We start from the raw sequence: 15,240 nt of genomic DNA, 5'->3' as shown, positions 1-15,240 counted from the left end.
CAACACATCAAATAATTATCTAGGTGTATAATAGTTCAGTAAACAGGTTTGATTCAAGCCTCTGAACAGGTTACTAAGAAACATTAATATTTTGGGGCCAATTACTCAAAGTTCATTGACTAGCCCATAATGCAGTTTGTGTAAATCTGATGTACAAATCAACCACGTAAGAGTAGTAGATGACTGTAATCTTACTCTAACAAAACTAGCAATTCAATCAGAAAGCAATACTACATTTTAGGAATTAGATAATCAAAATAAAAGCATTGGGATAAAATGAAGAGAACTTGTTTCAGCTGCTTGTTCAATAAGCCTGTTCCTCAATTTTAGATAATGAGGTTAAAGGTATCACAACCAAATATGGGAAACTGCTTTCTCTTTATTTAGGCCTTAGGAAAGAAAATTAATTTTGGTCACATATTACCTAAAAAAACAACAACAAAATCCTCCAAAAAAACAAACAAAAAAACCCTTTTACATATTCCTAGATAGGACCAAATAATCAGAGAAATAATTTCTTCTGTATAACTTTGCCAAAAATTATTAAAAATTTTAACATTCAATGAAATTCAACTTATATAAAGACTGCTTGGGGTCATAGCATTCCAAACGTATGACAATTGTAACTCTATCCTAACAGGTGTGAAAAGTATTTGCTCTCATGTTGCTTTGGTCCGAAAGAATAGAGCTGAATCAGTAAGAGTATACTAAGTACCTAACCGTTTGCCAACATTAATTTAGCTTATTACTGGCAGCAGAAATATCCATGATGAATAGTTCTACTATAATGAAGTATAATAAAATAATTTTTTTCATGAACACATCACAGTACAGATAAACTTTTTATAAGAGAAAAATATGAACACACAAAAAAGCTACCATAAACAAAAGATAATGTCTCCCTCGTAACTATTTGAAGGGGTAAAACGGTGAGATTAGAGGTTTGATGATGCTAATATCAAAGGAAATTGAGTATTGTATTTATTTCTTATTTTATACAACTCTTACTCTTTACAAAATTGATTTTAGTCATGCCCATAAAAGTATAACCCATGGCATCTGAAAGCAAACACTTTGTAATTACTTAAAAGGGCCTTTTTAAAAATTATAATACAAAGGTCTGTGCTCTATAAGCAGTCCTCCACTGTGCATTATAACAATAAGGCTTACTTTTAATACAAAGACTAAGTGTTTGGGAGTTATGAACCACTGGATTTAACAAACATCATTTTATAGTTGCTTTTTGCATCTTTTTTGTTTTTGGGATCCTCCACTTCATCAGGGTGCTCAGTAGCCTGGAGTTCTTCAGCAGATTCTTCTTTCTCTGACTCTGAATCACTTTCAGAATCATCTGGACTTTCGGGATCAGGTGAATCATCATCATCATCATCTCCAGCCACATCACCTTCTCCATCATGATCTTCTACCTAAAAACACCAATCAACAGGCTCTTAAAGAAATATAATCAAGTACAAAAGCTGGAAAAAACCATTTCCTAGCCATTACATTAACAGTTTTAAGACTGTACTATGATCACAGGCTGCCAAAGGAAGAACTGAGGACTTGGGTATCTCCATGTGTTTTACATACTGGGACTTGAGTAGGATTTTATTTTAAGAAAAGGTTTTGAAGACCACTCACCTATGTGTCCCACCCTCTACTTTGTTCGAAAGCGTGAGACAACTTTATTTAAGTAAATAAGGCAAGTTAACTTCTGATTCATGGAAATGTGGAAAACAGTGTTTTGGATATCACAGTATCAATGTTTTGCATATTACATTACTTTGGAGTAATAAACCAGTAGTTATAATATGAAAAAAGATGACTTGGGAAACAACTGAGAGAATTCTCCCAAACCAGTACTGACATGATATATTTTATCTAACTTGAATGTTATTCATGCGTATTTAAGATGTCATAGTGGAGACAAACACACACAGGGTAAAAAAAAATAATGACAAAAACAAATGTGGGGAGAAGGTGAGTAAAAAATGTAGTGATGTGTTCAAACTTAAGCAACTGTCAACTTAAAATAAGACTACTATAAACACAGCTTGGTATATATGAAATACATGGTCACCAAAACTCTGTAAGAGATATACAAGAAATAAAGAGAAAGGAATCCAAACATAACACTATATAAAGTCATCAACATATGAGAGAAGAGAGCAAGAGAATAAGAAAGGAACAGAGAACTATAAAAACCAACAAAACAATTAATAAAATGACAATAACTACATACTTTAAATTTAAATGGACTAAATGCTCCAATCAAAAAACATAAGGTGGCTGAATGGATAAAAAAACATGACCCATTCATATGCTGCCTACAAGAGTCCCACTTCAGATCAAAAGACACACATAAAGACAAACAAAATTGGTAACAGACCAATTACTAGTAACAGAATGGAATCAGTAATCAAAAAATTCCCAACAAACAAAAATCCTGGCTACCAGAGGTGAATTCTACCAGACAAAGAAAAATATCTATTCTTCTCAAACTTCCAAAAGAACTGAAGAGGAAGGAAAGCTCCCAAACTTACTGTAATGCAAAAACCTTCAACAAAATATCAGTAAACTGAATTCAGCAATACATTCCAAAGATCATACACCACTATCAAGTGGGATTTACTCCAAGGATGCAATGTTGGTTCAGTGTCCACAAATCAATTAACATGATAAACCAGGTAAACAAAATGAAAGATAAAAATTATATGACCTTATCAATAGATGCAGAAAAAGCATCTGACAAAAATCCAACATCCATTTATGATAAAAACTCTCAGCAACATGGGGAGAGGTAACTCAATAATAGAGACCATAAATGACACACCCACAGCTAACATACTCAATGTTGAAAAGTGAAAGCTTTTCCTTTAAGAACAGGAGGAAGACAAGGATGTCCACTAGCATCAGTTTTATTTGACATAGTACTGGAAACCCTGGCCACAGCAATCAGACAAGAAAAAGATAAAATTTCCATCGAAATTGGAAAGGAAGAAGTAAAACTCATTATTTTACTGACAAACTATATATAGAGAACCCTAAGGACTCCACCAAAAAACTATTAGAACTAATAAATGAATTCAGCAAAGTAGCAAGATACAAAATTAATATTCAGAAATTAGTTGTATTTTTATATACCAATGAACTATTAGGAAAAAAACTAAGAAAACAATCCCCTTTACAACTGCATTGGACAGAATAAAATACCTAGAAATTTAATCAAGGATGTAGAAGATCTGTGTGCTCAGAAAACTGTAAGACATTGCTGAAAGAAACTGAAGACACACATAAATGGAAGGCTATCCTGTACTTGTGGACTGGAAGAATTTAATAATTAAAATGTGCTCATTACCCAAAGCAATCTACAGATTCTTTGAATTCCCTAACAAAACACCAACAGTATTTTTCACAGAATTAGAACAAATAATCCTAAGATTATATGGAACCACAAACAACCCTGCATAGAGAAAGCATATTGAGAAAATGCGAAGTTGGAGGTATCACTCTACCTAGCTATTGTAATCATAACAGCATGGCACTGGCATAAAAACAGACACATCATGAAACAGAATAGAGATCCCAGAAATAAACCCATACCTGTATGGTCAATTAATCTATGACAAAGGAGGTGAAAATATACTATGGGTTAAAGATAGTCTCTTCAATAAATGGTGTAGGAAAAACTGAACAGATACATTAGACCACTTTCTTACACCATATACAAAAACAAACTCAGAATGGATTAAAGATTTAAATGTAAAACCTGAAACTATAAAGGAAAACATAGGCAGAAATCTTTTAGATACTGCTCTTAGCAATATGATTTTGGATATGTCTCCTCAGGCAAGAGAAACTAAAGAAAACAAATGGGATTACATCAAACTAAAAAGTTTTTGCAGGGGCAAGAAAACCATCAACAAAAGAACCTCCTAAATGCAAGAAGATATTAGCCAATGACATACCCAATAAGGTGGTTAATATGCAAAAATATAAGGAATTCATACAACTTAACACCAAAAATAACATCTGATTAAAAAATGGGCAGAGTACCTGAATAGAGAGATGTCCAAAGAAGACACATAGAAGGCCAAAAGACATCAAAAGATGCTCTGCATCGCTTATCATCAAGGAAATGCAAATTAAAATAACAATGAGATTATCACCTCACACCTGTTAGAATGGTTATCATCAATAAATCAACAAACAAGTGTTGGTAAGGATGTAGAAGAAAGGGCACCCTTATACACTGTCGATGGGTGGAAAACTCGTGCAGCCTCTATGGAAAACAGTATGGAGGTTCCTCAAAAAATTAAAAATAGAACTACCAAATTATCTAGCAATTCCACTTCTGGGTATTTATCTGAAGAAATCCGAAACACTAACTTGAAAAGATATATATGTACCCAACCCCTATTTTCCCTGCAGCATTATTTACAGTAGCCAAGATATGTAAGCAACCTATGTGTAAACCAACAGACAAATGGATAAAAAAGAATGTGGTTCATATACACAATGGAATATTATTCAGCCATAAAAAAGAATGAAACCTTGCCATTTGCCACAAAATGGAAGGACCTAGATGGTATTATGCTAAGTGAAATAAGCCAGACAGAGAAAGAGAAATACCATATGATTTCACTTATATGTGGAATCTAAAAAACAAAACAAATGAACAAATAAAAGAAACAGAACTCACAGATACAGAGAACAAACTGATAGCTCCCAGATAGGAGGGGGTAGGGAGGATGAGTACAAAACGTGAAAGGGATTAAGAAATAAAAATTGCCAGTTATAAAAATAGTCTCGAGTATGTACAGTAGAGCATAGGGAATATAGTCAATAACACTGTAATTATTATGTATGGTACCAGATGGGCACTACACTTAATGTGATCATTTTGTAAGGCATATAACTGTCTAATCACTATATTGTATACCTGAAACTAATATAACATTTTACGTCAACTATAAGTGAAAAAAAGGTGCCCTAGTGATTATCTAAGCAGAATTTACAAAAACTTGTATCAGAATATTTATAAATCTCACAAAAATATCTCATTATCTACAAAGACCTAGTTGGGCATATAAAAATATTTTAACTAACTATAAAAACTATATCAAATTGAAAATTATCTTCCCATTTAATGAAAATACATTAATTACTACCTCACTGAAGCCAAGTCCACAATGTCTTCGATATCTTCCTGACAATTTACTGTCCATACTTTGCTGGTATTGAGACTCCAGTTCTTCATTAATTTTCTTGTCTTCTTCCCCTGCATGTCCAGGGTACTTTGGTTATGTTTCAGTCAAATTAATAAAAATATTTGATTACACAAAAAAACCCATAAAACAGATGCTATTATAATCAGGGCTGATTTCTTGAACTCTGACTTACTTTACAGTTAATTTTGTGGATGGGTTTGTATACCATAGGACACGATGAACATAAAATAATTGGAATATATATTTATGATTACTTCTTTAATAGCTAACCCTTTGAACTAAAAAAGCATTTACTGAAGATAAAGAGCTTATATTTCCCCAATTATAAAGAGCTTATATTTCCCCACACTAGACACAAGAGTCTTTGAAAGAAGTGCCAGAAGTTCAGATACTGCAAATATTACTAAGAACTCTAGCTATTATATGTTTTAGCTTATTTATAGTCTAATAACTGTTTGCCTGAAAGTGCATGTTTTCTTCTAGTTACATAAAACCTTCAAACAAAACCTTCTGTATTGGAACAGAAATAATGAAAAGACATGCAATCTTGTTAGAGAATGGTTAAATAAAATGACCTTTGTAATGCCTCTCCTTTATGCCTTTCCTTACATATCAGTTTATTGAAGTGACATAAACGTTTTTATTTTATCATGCAACATTTGACATATATTTTTACATATATACTGTTGTATGTAGTTATTAAGCAGAAAACTAAACAACTACCTGTGAACTTAATATGCAAGAATTAGAGGTCACCAATACAATTAAAGCTTTCTGTGCATGACATTTTAATTTGTAAATATAAGAGGAATTTCACATTTTATCACAAATGTTGGTGCTTTTCATTATTGTTATTCATAAAGCTCCCAGTTTTAAAAAGCAGTTGAATATATTTCCATTCTGCAAAGCTTGGGGACTCTTAGTATTTTGTAGCAATGCAAATCAATATGAAATTATTTAATACCAAAAATATAAAATAACTATTAACTTCTAAAATGTGCTACATATTCTAGGCCAATATAATGTTAATTCAAATCCAAATCCATTTTCAGTTTTTATTTAAAAGTTTTTCCCCCACAATTTTTTTTGTTAATTTCTTCAGGTTTTGCAATGACTTAGTCCTTCAAAGATTTCAGAGCAAACTAGTGAATAAACTATAAACCAGTATAATATGCCAATTAGAACATTATATGCTAAATAACTTATAAAGTAAAAAATATATCAATTCACTACATACTACAGTTGGCAAGATGAGGCATAAAACCTTATTATAATTAAAGTATATGTTGTGAATCCGTAAAAATGAAGACAAAAAGGGTCAGTTTTTTGGTTAGAACACCATATTGATGTATACTCTTAAATCTTTTAAAAATCAAAGTATATACTAATTGTTACAAAATATATGTAACATGTTTACATATACTACATACATTTCCAGTTCTAATGTTTTAAATTATAAACACAATTATACCTAGAAGTTAGAATATACCGAAATATGTACAAATATTCCATATTCCAAATTTAGCTCCTTCACTTTAATTATGTTTTAAGTTTCTTACCTGTTCGGAAGTGAGATGTTGATTTGTGATCTCCTATAACTAGACGACCAGTATGTTCTTTCTGTAAGGAGGCAGAAAATGTATTAGAATCTGAGACCACTAATCTAACATAATTATTGAGCGCCTACTAAATGCCCAACACTATTCCAGGCTTCTGGAATACAATGTAGAAAAAAGATTAAAGGCCGATTAAATGAATTGCTTTAATTTTCCCATCTTCTCTTTCTGGTGCCTCAGGTGTATCTTATGGAGATTGCAACTGAGACTATTTAGCTAACTAAAAATGAAATAGACTGATAATGAACAAAGTGAAAGATCTTTAAAAATATAAAAAATGAAAATCATTATTACTATTGACACATCACACTCAAATAGCTAGCTCATTAGTATGTGGCTGCAATGAACACCCAATCTCAAACTGTCAAAAACAGCAATTTAAAACAATCTAGTTCTATAAAATAAAAAAATAAATCTGATTCAAAGTTACCAACTGATCTGGCTACATAATCATTCGTAATTTATCAGTTGCAATCCATTCTTTATGGTTCATATTCAGTTTCACAAGGTAAAGAAATAAATTGATCACTAAGATATAGAGTGACTTTGCAAAGCAATCTTAATCATCTGTGAAGGTACAGTAAATAACAAATCTTTCTATTGTGAAAGGATGACAGACACATTCTCCATAACCAAAGATACTACTGAAAGCTTCAAGCATTAATGCTTATTGCCTTACATGCCATTAACACATAAGCAAATCAATAATTCAATATGCTATTTCTTTAGATTGCAGAAAATACATCAAGAAGATCTGAATGTATAACGGCACTGGTCTATTCATACTTTCTCAGCTAGTTCTCTCTGTGACCAATGAAATACTCATGGTAGCTGGCTAGGATTAGGTATATACTTTGTGGTCACAAACCAGAACAAATCTAACCAGCCTACATAAAAGATCTAAGCTACAATCTTTGCCTTGCTAGCAAAGAATTTAATGTATGCTAAACAGTCCATTTACTGGTAGCCAAATTTGTTTTTTAATTGTTCAATCTGTTCCCTCCCACTTTTATCAATATAATTGACTACTGGTAGCTAAATTTCATACATTTTGTTAGGGTGTTCTTCTTAAGTATTTGAGGAGCTTTCATTCTACTAGGTTGAGCATGACCCCTAAATGATTACCTACTTTATATATACTTAGTAAATCTTTTATTTGCATGAACCTAGGCAAACTTCAAACTACTTTCTATCACAAATTACAAATTATGGAAAACCTGGATTAATAAGCTACACAAATGGTTCCTTTGTATAGGTCTTCCTGTTTTGTATGGTCTCTCCCTACCCTCACCACTGCTGTAGTCTGGCTAACTCCTCATTCTTCCATATTCAGATCAATTCTATTTCTGGAAAGGTTTCTTATACAGCTAAGCCAAGGTTAGCTACCCCTGTCTGTGATTCCACAGCATTATGTGTATAGCTCTTTCACAGAAATTCTAATTCTATATTGTTATTATCTAAGTTTCCTCCATTACACCATAGCTCCAAACATGTGTTATTGCTCTACATGATCCCCCTCCCCCAGAACCTAGTACAGTACCTGGCATATAGCAGTCAGTAATTGTTGGTAAAACTAAAATGCGGAAATATATTTCCATAGTAATAACAAAAAGAAAAAGCGGAATCTCATTTTAAGGATCTTAAAAGAGGGAAAAGTCTTCCTATTTCTTTCACATTACATTTATAGGAAGGCTATTGGCACAATGTTACAAAAATAAATTTACTTGCTGACAAAAAATTAAATATCTAGAGATCACTGTATTTGCATATAAAAATGAATTGCTAGGAACAAGAGTTTATTCCAATTGGTGATGCTTTCCTGGCACCTACATTTTGCATCTTCTATTATGTTAATCAAAACAAAGGGATTTCACAAAAACATATCAAATATTTTAAAAATCAGGGGTAAAGGTTATTCCCTTGGTTACTGCTTCAAGGGCTGGAAGGAGCTATATGACCTACCAATTGGTCTATCCAGAATACCTTGTATTAAATCACCAGTCTAACAAATGGCAAATCACAAACTTTAACAACATCTTTCTTTCATAGGAGTCTCTTCAAACCAAATTTTTTTTTCTATATAATCTCTAAACCTACTGCCCAGAGGCAATAAGAATCCTAAGAAATAGTAAAAATTTTAAGCGCTCGGTTTGGTCAGCTATATTCTCCAAAGCCTAAAATAATCATGCAGAACAGGGAAATGGGATCCAAGTATATTTAGTTCTTCTCACTTAACATACACAAAAAACGACATTATTTTCACAGGAAAGATAAAAATGCATACTATCTGATGCTTACCTTTCCTGCGCCCATAAGTCTCAAGAACTTTTGTTTTCTTTCTTCATTACCTAAGTCTGCTGCCTCCCAATTGCTAGATCCAAGCTGGAAAAGAAATTTGCCTATTAATTTTTTTTGCATAATAATAAATATTAAAAGATTTAAAGCCTACCAGTAAATCTTGTTTTTCCCTGTCAGTTTTAACTGTAAACAGGGCTCATTCTTACTTAAGAAATTAAGCACATGTATCATAAATATACAGCCAGTCCCCAACTTATGATGGTTCAACTTAAGATTTTTTAACTTTATGATGGTGTCAAAGTGATACCCATTCAGTAGAAATTAGCCAGACAAAGCTTTGATGTTTGGTAAGTTAGGTTTGCATTTTTGACTTAACGGTATTTTCAACTTATGATGGGCTTTATTGGGATGTAACCACATAGGAGGAGCATCTGTTTTCCTTTTGTTACCTCAAGGCAGAAGCTTTCAGTTCTTCTGCAGCCAGAGAGTTTAGTTCTCAAGTTTGTTTCTATCAGAATCATCTGGAGGGCTTGTGAGAACACCCCAAGAGTTGCAGATTCAGTAGGTCTGAGGTGGGTGTCATGGATTTCATTTCTAACAAATTCCTAAGTGATGCTGATGCTGTTCATGTGGGCAACTGCATGTTAAGACCTACTGTGCCAGAGCCTTATTAAACTCTAGAGACCTAGTACTTTGAACCCAGAAGGCTGCCAAAGTTGTTAGTTGAACTATTTGGCTTTAGTGATATTCTAAAGGGCAGTTTAACACCAGAATCTACTGGACTAATTTTAATTTTTCAATTTCTTTTTGAGCAGTTCTAGTTTTTGTAAGGATTGATATGTTATGACTTTCATTCTTTCTTAAAGGTCTTCCAAAGAACAAAGAGAAAATTTACTTATTTTTTAAAAGAACAGAGTAACGCATTCTATCTTATAATTATCAAATGGGCCAAATCAATATCAAATATTGAACTCTTTGATAAATCTAAGAAATATTATAGAATACCAATGCTAGTTTTCCCTATATCTTGAAACAAATGTAATAATTACTTCATTTTAATTCATCAATTATTCCCAACTATGCTAAAAATGACTAAAATAATAAAAGAGAAAATGGTAGAAGAGTTTTCTCATATGTTGTTCAAAGTATTGCATCATCTTTCAAGAAAACATCACCCCTCTGTTGATCACTTTTGGCTTTCTTTGGATACAGTTGATAATTCAGAATTTTTTCATTTCTACCCATAACTGCAAGTAGGTAAAAAATTGAAAACTGACAAGGTATTTCACAATTATTACACAAATAAGTAGTTGAATGCAAAATGACAGGTGATGGCAATATTAACTGTATATGCAAAAATCTTATGACTACTAGTCTTTGGATGATGAAATACTAGATAACTTTTCTCCAACCCAGAAACCAACGATAGACAAAGAAAAAAAAAGAAATGTAATACTCTCATCCAGAGAGTCACTCAACAGGAAGGACTTCATCCTGCAATATTCTGCTACAATAGCCTGGACCATCCTGTTTTTCTAAAAAGATCTGTGACTGCTTCATTTCATCTTTTATGATATCTGTACACCAAAACTTACTTGATATGGTTTTTAAGTGGACAAATGATGAAGGCAGGTGTGTATACAAAGGTGACTAGAAGGAACGTAGAAATGAAAACATTCATTGATCATTCTAATTGAGTCTATAATCTAAAAATGAAAATGTTTCACAATTATGGAGCAAAGATGACAACCCCCTTTTCAACACAAAAGTATAAGCAATCAAACGTTTTAAATAAATTTAAGTAGTATATTTTGATGATGCAAATGTAAGAACTAGAATAAGTTCATAATAAAGCTAAAATCTATTAGATATAGGTTTGGAATCTGAAATTGTATGTTCCAGTTTCACACATGACAACTGATAAGCAGCTGTAGTCAGAGGATGCTAATAATTTTGAGTATGTATATCATGAAAAAGTAGAATACAAATTTGGTTTGTTATGGTGAAATTCTTATTAGAATTTCTCATGAAGGTGATTTTCACTATCCCTTTATTCTTACTTCTGAAAATTATTTGTAAAAAAGACTAATAGAATAAAAAAGAAACAATGGCCATTTCTTCTGGGCATATGAGAATTAAAACTATCTGTACTATATGGACAGTCATGGCTCTTCTAAATTCCTTTTGGTAGGGGGCTTACATGCTCTCATGACTTTGGCTACCGAAGTTCCAAATTTCTGCTTCTTTCCATCTGACAGCTCATCTTTTCACAGACCAGTTAGTTCTTAGCTATTTCTGGTTCAACAGAGTTAAAAAAAAAAAAAAAAAAAAGTATAAAGTACTAGTGAAACTTAAGTTTTGACTCCCACTAAATTAACTTGCTCTCTGGGAACCTAGACCTGGCATTTAACTTCTTTTCATTCCTTATCGACACAGAGAGGCTTCTTTAAAAGACTGTCTTAATAACAACACCTAAAAACTGCCTAATGTTTTACAACTTACAAACTGCTTTCACTTACAATCTCTCAAGAGTCCATTTAATAAATAAGGGCAATGAGGCAAAGAGGGTAAGGGACTTGCTTCCATCCTCTGGCCTTAAGTCCTCTGCTCTTTCTACATCATACTGTACATGATCAAATGAGATAGAATATGTGTAAGTAGTTTATGAACTAGTTATAAAAATATATAAAATTAGGTTAAAAACAACTGTCTAAAAACCAAAACTTTCCCAAACTCTATTCAAAGAGCAAGTGTATTCAATGTCTTTACATAAATAACCTTATCATTTACAATTTATAATCCTAATTTTTTTCAATCATGAAGTCCTCTAGTTCTTCCTTTCAAAGACCTTAGCATACAACAGCAAGTACCTTGCCCAAGTGCTACATTCTGAATAGCACATGGATGCCCTGACACATTCTCAGAGGTTCTCCACTGGTGACTAAAATTAACCTCCCCACCCCCCACTCCCTAAAAGATAGCTTTCATTTCTCCACTCTAATTAAGCCAATGAAACCATTTTTAAGCTGTCTATATACTATAGAACTGCAATCAATTTACCTCCAATAATACCATAATAACTATATTGGAATTCACTTCTAACATTGTCTGCATTTTCCTAGAGTTGGATTCCGTGATTTAACATCTACTTTTAGTATCTTTTTAAATGTTTTGCAATCCCCATTTAACGTATGAGGTCAGTGGGCAAAGAAAACTTCAATTATCTTTTACAGGCAATGTATGTTCATTACACTGTTGACCAACTACATCTTACAATTAGTAATTTTCTACAATTTAGATGTCTATTTAAAAACATTTTAAATGTTTTCCATATATTAAAATATTTTAAAAAGATAACTCCCAAATACCAGCAAAAATAAAATTCATATGAAAGAAACTGACTGAAAAAAATTATTATTAAGGGATAGGTTACTGTATTGAACTATAATATAAAATTAGCAATATAATCAATTTTAGGGAGTGTGTGATTTGCAACTCTAATGATCACCTTCAAAAAGAATGCTTATAGAACTGGAAAAGGACTTAAAGGTCACCTAGTTTCAACTGATCTCATCAGAAGCTGCAGAGACTTAATTACTTAATCCCTTTAACTTTGTGTTAAATTACTTAGTATCACCAAGACTTTTCTGTCAAGCTAAAAGTGTATGTCTCTGTGTCTAGTAAAGCAGGTGACTAACAGTCTAGCAATCAACTCACAGTTAAATACCAGGAGGAAAACAATGTAATAGCTTTTAAAATGGCACCCAGGTTACTCACAAGCCTAGATAAATTCATGTCATGTACTGGATTACCGTATCAACAAGAAAAGATCTAAAAGCCAGTTGTAGGGAGGAACAGAGGGCATGAATAAATCTCACTATAACTATTCATCCTCAAATCTTTACTGATTACTAATTTTTCCGCAAAGCTAAAAGAGCCTTATTATTCTGGACCTAACCCTTCCACCCATCCAGAGTGATGGGTCTTAACCATTAAGTCGTTTGCTACGAAAGATGCACTAGTAGTATTCAGTGAGCCTTTTATGGTTCACAAAATAAGATGCTATGAAAGGCACTGAACTGCACTATAGATAACAAAAAATTCTATACATTCAGAAGTTGACAGTGCTTTAAACAGTAAGGGAAAGGAAACCAGACGTTATCTTCACCATCCTTAAAGATGACCTACCATGCCATGCCCCCTCCCCCAAACTTCCCCATCAACCTTCCCGTGGCATTTATTTACCCGTTGTAAGAAGGACCTAGTTTTAAGTTTATTGGCTACTGCAGTCTTCCTGACAATGCGCTAGGAATTGGGGCAGATATAAAAAAGGCCTAGGATAAGCACATACTTATTCATCTTTGAATTTTCAACACCTGGCATAGCAGTAAATATTTAATATGTTACTTTAAGGAATGAATGGTTTGCTATTTAAACTGACATGCTGGCAGGGTAGAAAAGGGGGGAAGGAGGGGGAGAAGGAGGAGGGGGGAGAGGGAGGAGGGGGAGAGGGAGGAGGGGGAGAGGGAGGAGGGGGAGAGGGAGGAGGGGGGAGAGGGAGGAGGGGGGAGAGGGAGGAGGGGGGAGAGGGAGGAGGGGGGAGAGGGAGGAGGGGGGAGAGGGAGGTACTTGACATCAAAACGAGCTTCTAGGTCTCAATGTCTTAGACCTCACCACCTTGCGCCATAACAAATTACTCCCCTGGTACAATTTTTCCATTCAATACTGTTCTAACTTTTAACAGTAAAGTTTAACTGTTAACAGTTCACTGCAAAAATAATCCCGGCCGGAACATTTACTCAAATTGCACGAATATCTTGACACTGTCACAGGAACATTTTAAGCCTAAAACAGGGAGGGTCTTGCCGTCTCTATCCTGAGCAGAAAGGCCCGATCAAGAGGCTTCATCAGCCTCGGAAGAGGCAAATATGATCTCCTGACTACGCTTTCACTTCACTGTCCGGGATTCCCTTCCTCTATCCCACTTCCTACGCAGGCCTCTGGCTCTTAGCGTGCGGCCTTCATCAAACCTTCCGGCTCTAATTCAATAGGGAGACATTTCCCATTCCTCTGGGTCCCCCACCCTCCCTCCCTTTTTGGGCCACTTCAGGCTCTTCCTCCTTCTACACCCCACCCTTCCCGGTCTACCCCAACCTTTAGTAGGCCTCAACCCTCAGCCGTTTCCGCCATTGTTATTTACATCGTCGTCTGGGGAGGCTGAACGCTTCACCCCGTGCGGATGGGACTCCCTGGCAGCACTCATCGTTGCGGGGACCCCGACTGCCAATGCCAAACGGACTCGCTGTTCTCCTCAGCCGCGGTACCAGCAGCCTGCAACCTGCCTCCGGAACAAGCAGCGCCACTCCAGAACGCAGAGCCCCTCGGGCCTTCTCTGCCACAGTCGTCACGCCGCAGCCGCTCGCCACCCCGGAGCACTCTGGGAGTTGTAGTTTTCTGGCTGACTCCATACCGGCTTAAACAAAAGACAAAGCGGGTGACTAAACCTACAATTCCCAGGAAGCCCAGCGGCGCACCCCGCGCTGTGTGGCAGGAGTGTCCTCAGAGGCTCCGCCTTCTCCGGCTGGTGAAGGGAGCTTTCCCGCGGATGGGTATGGCGGTGAGCGTGGTGGCAGAACTTCGTTGGCACAAAAAGAGGCATAGGCTGGTTTTCGCTTTTCAGTGTGAGATGCCTCACCGTTGACATAGGTATCCGTCATGGTTAAGCACCTAGGTTTAAGTGTAGTCTTTGAGGCTTATTTAATGTTAAGGAGTAACCTGCTCCTAAGACAAAAACCTTTGAAAAAAATATGGCTTCTACCGTTTCCACCCTGGTGTTCTGTATTGGTGGCAGAGGTTTCTCGGTGATCCCTCGGGCAGCTTTCTAGAAGTTTCTGATGAACATTTTGCTGCTTTCTCTTTTTCACCGAAATGAGGCCAAAATGGTGGTGTACCAGTTTATCGGATGTTATTGAAACTAGGGCCCACCAAAGGGAATTTTGTAAGCTTTCCACATGGCTTTGTGTGAAGTGGAAGTGACCCTATCTGACCTCGCTGCTGGTGTGTAGGTATTGTATTTTGGGGGGCCTTCAAGTGAA

The 15,240-nt window shown here is 34.9% G+C and overlaps 1 protein-coding gene across 1 annotated transcript; it reads right to left on the bottom strand.

Annotated features, from left to right (window-relative positions):
* Positions 1–359: 359 nt before the first annotated feature.
* On the bottom strand, positions 360–14,572 carry LOC308565405 (small acidic protein). The gene is made up of 5 exons (XM_081154539.1): positions 14,346–14,572; positions 9,146–9,229; positions 6,791–6,851; positions 5,172–5,281; positions 360–1,427 (listed from the first exon to the last, which is right to left on the bottom strand). Exons 1-5 carry the CDS (start codon positions 14,406–14,408, stop codon positions 1,200–1,202), a joined length of 546 nt encoding a protein of 181 aa, XP_081010665.1. The 5' UTR covers positions 14,409–14,572; the 3' UTR covers positions 360–1,199.
* Positions 14,573–15,240: the final 668 nt, after the last annotated feature.

The sequence above is a fragment of the Miniopterus schreibersii genome (assembly GCF_964146895.1).
Source record: "Miniopterus schreibersii genome assembly, chromosome: 12".
Lineage (NCBI taxonomy): Eukaryota > Metazoa > Chordata > Mammalia > Chiroptera > Miniopteridae > Miniopterus > Miniopterus schreibersii.
This window is presented reverse-complemented; position numbering and strand designations above follow the sequence as displayed.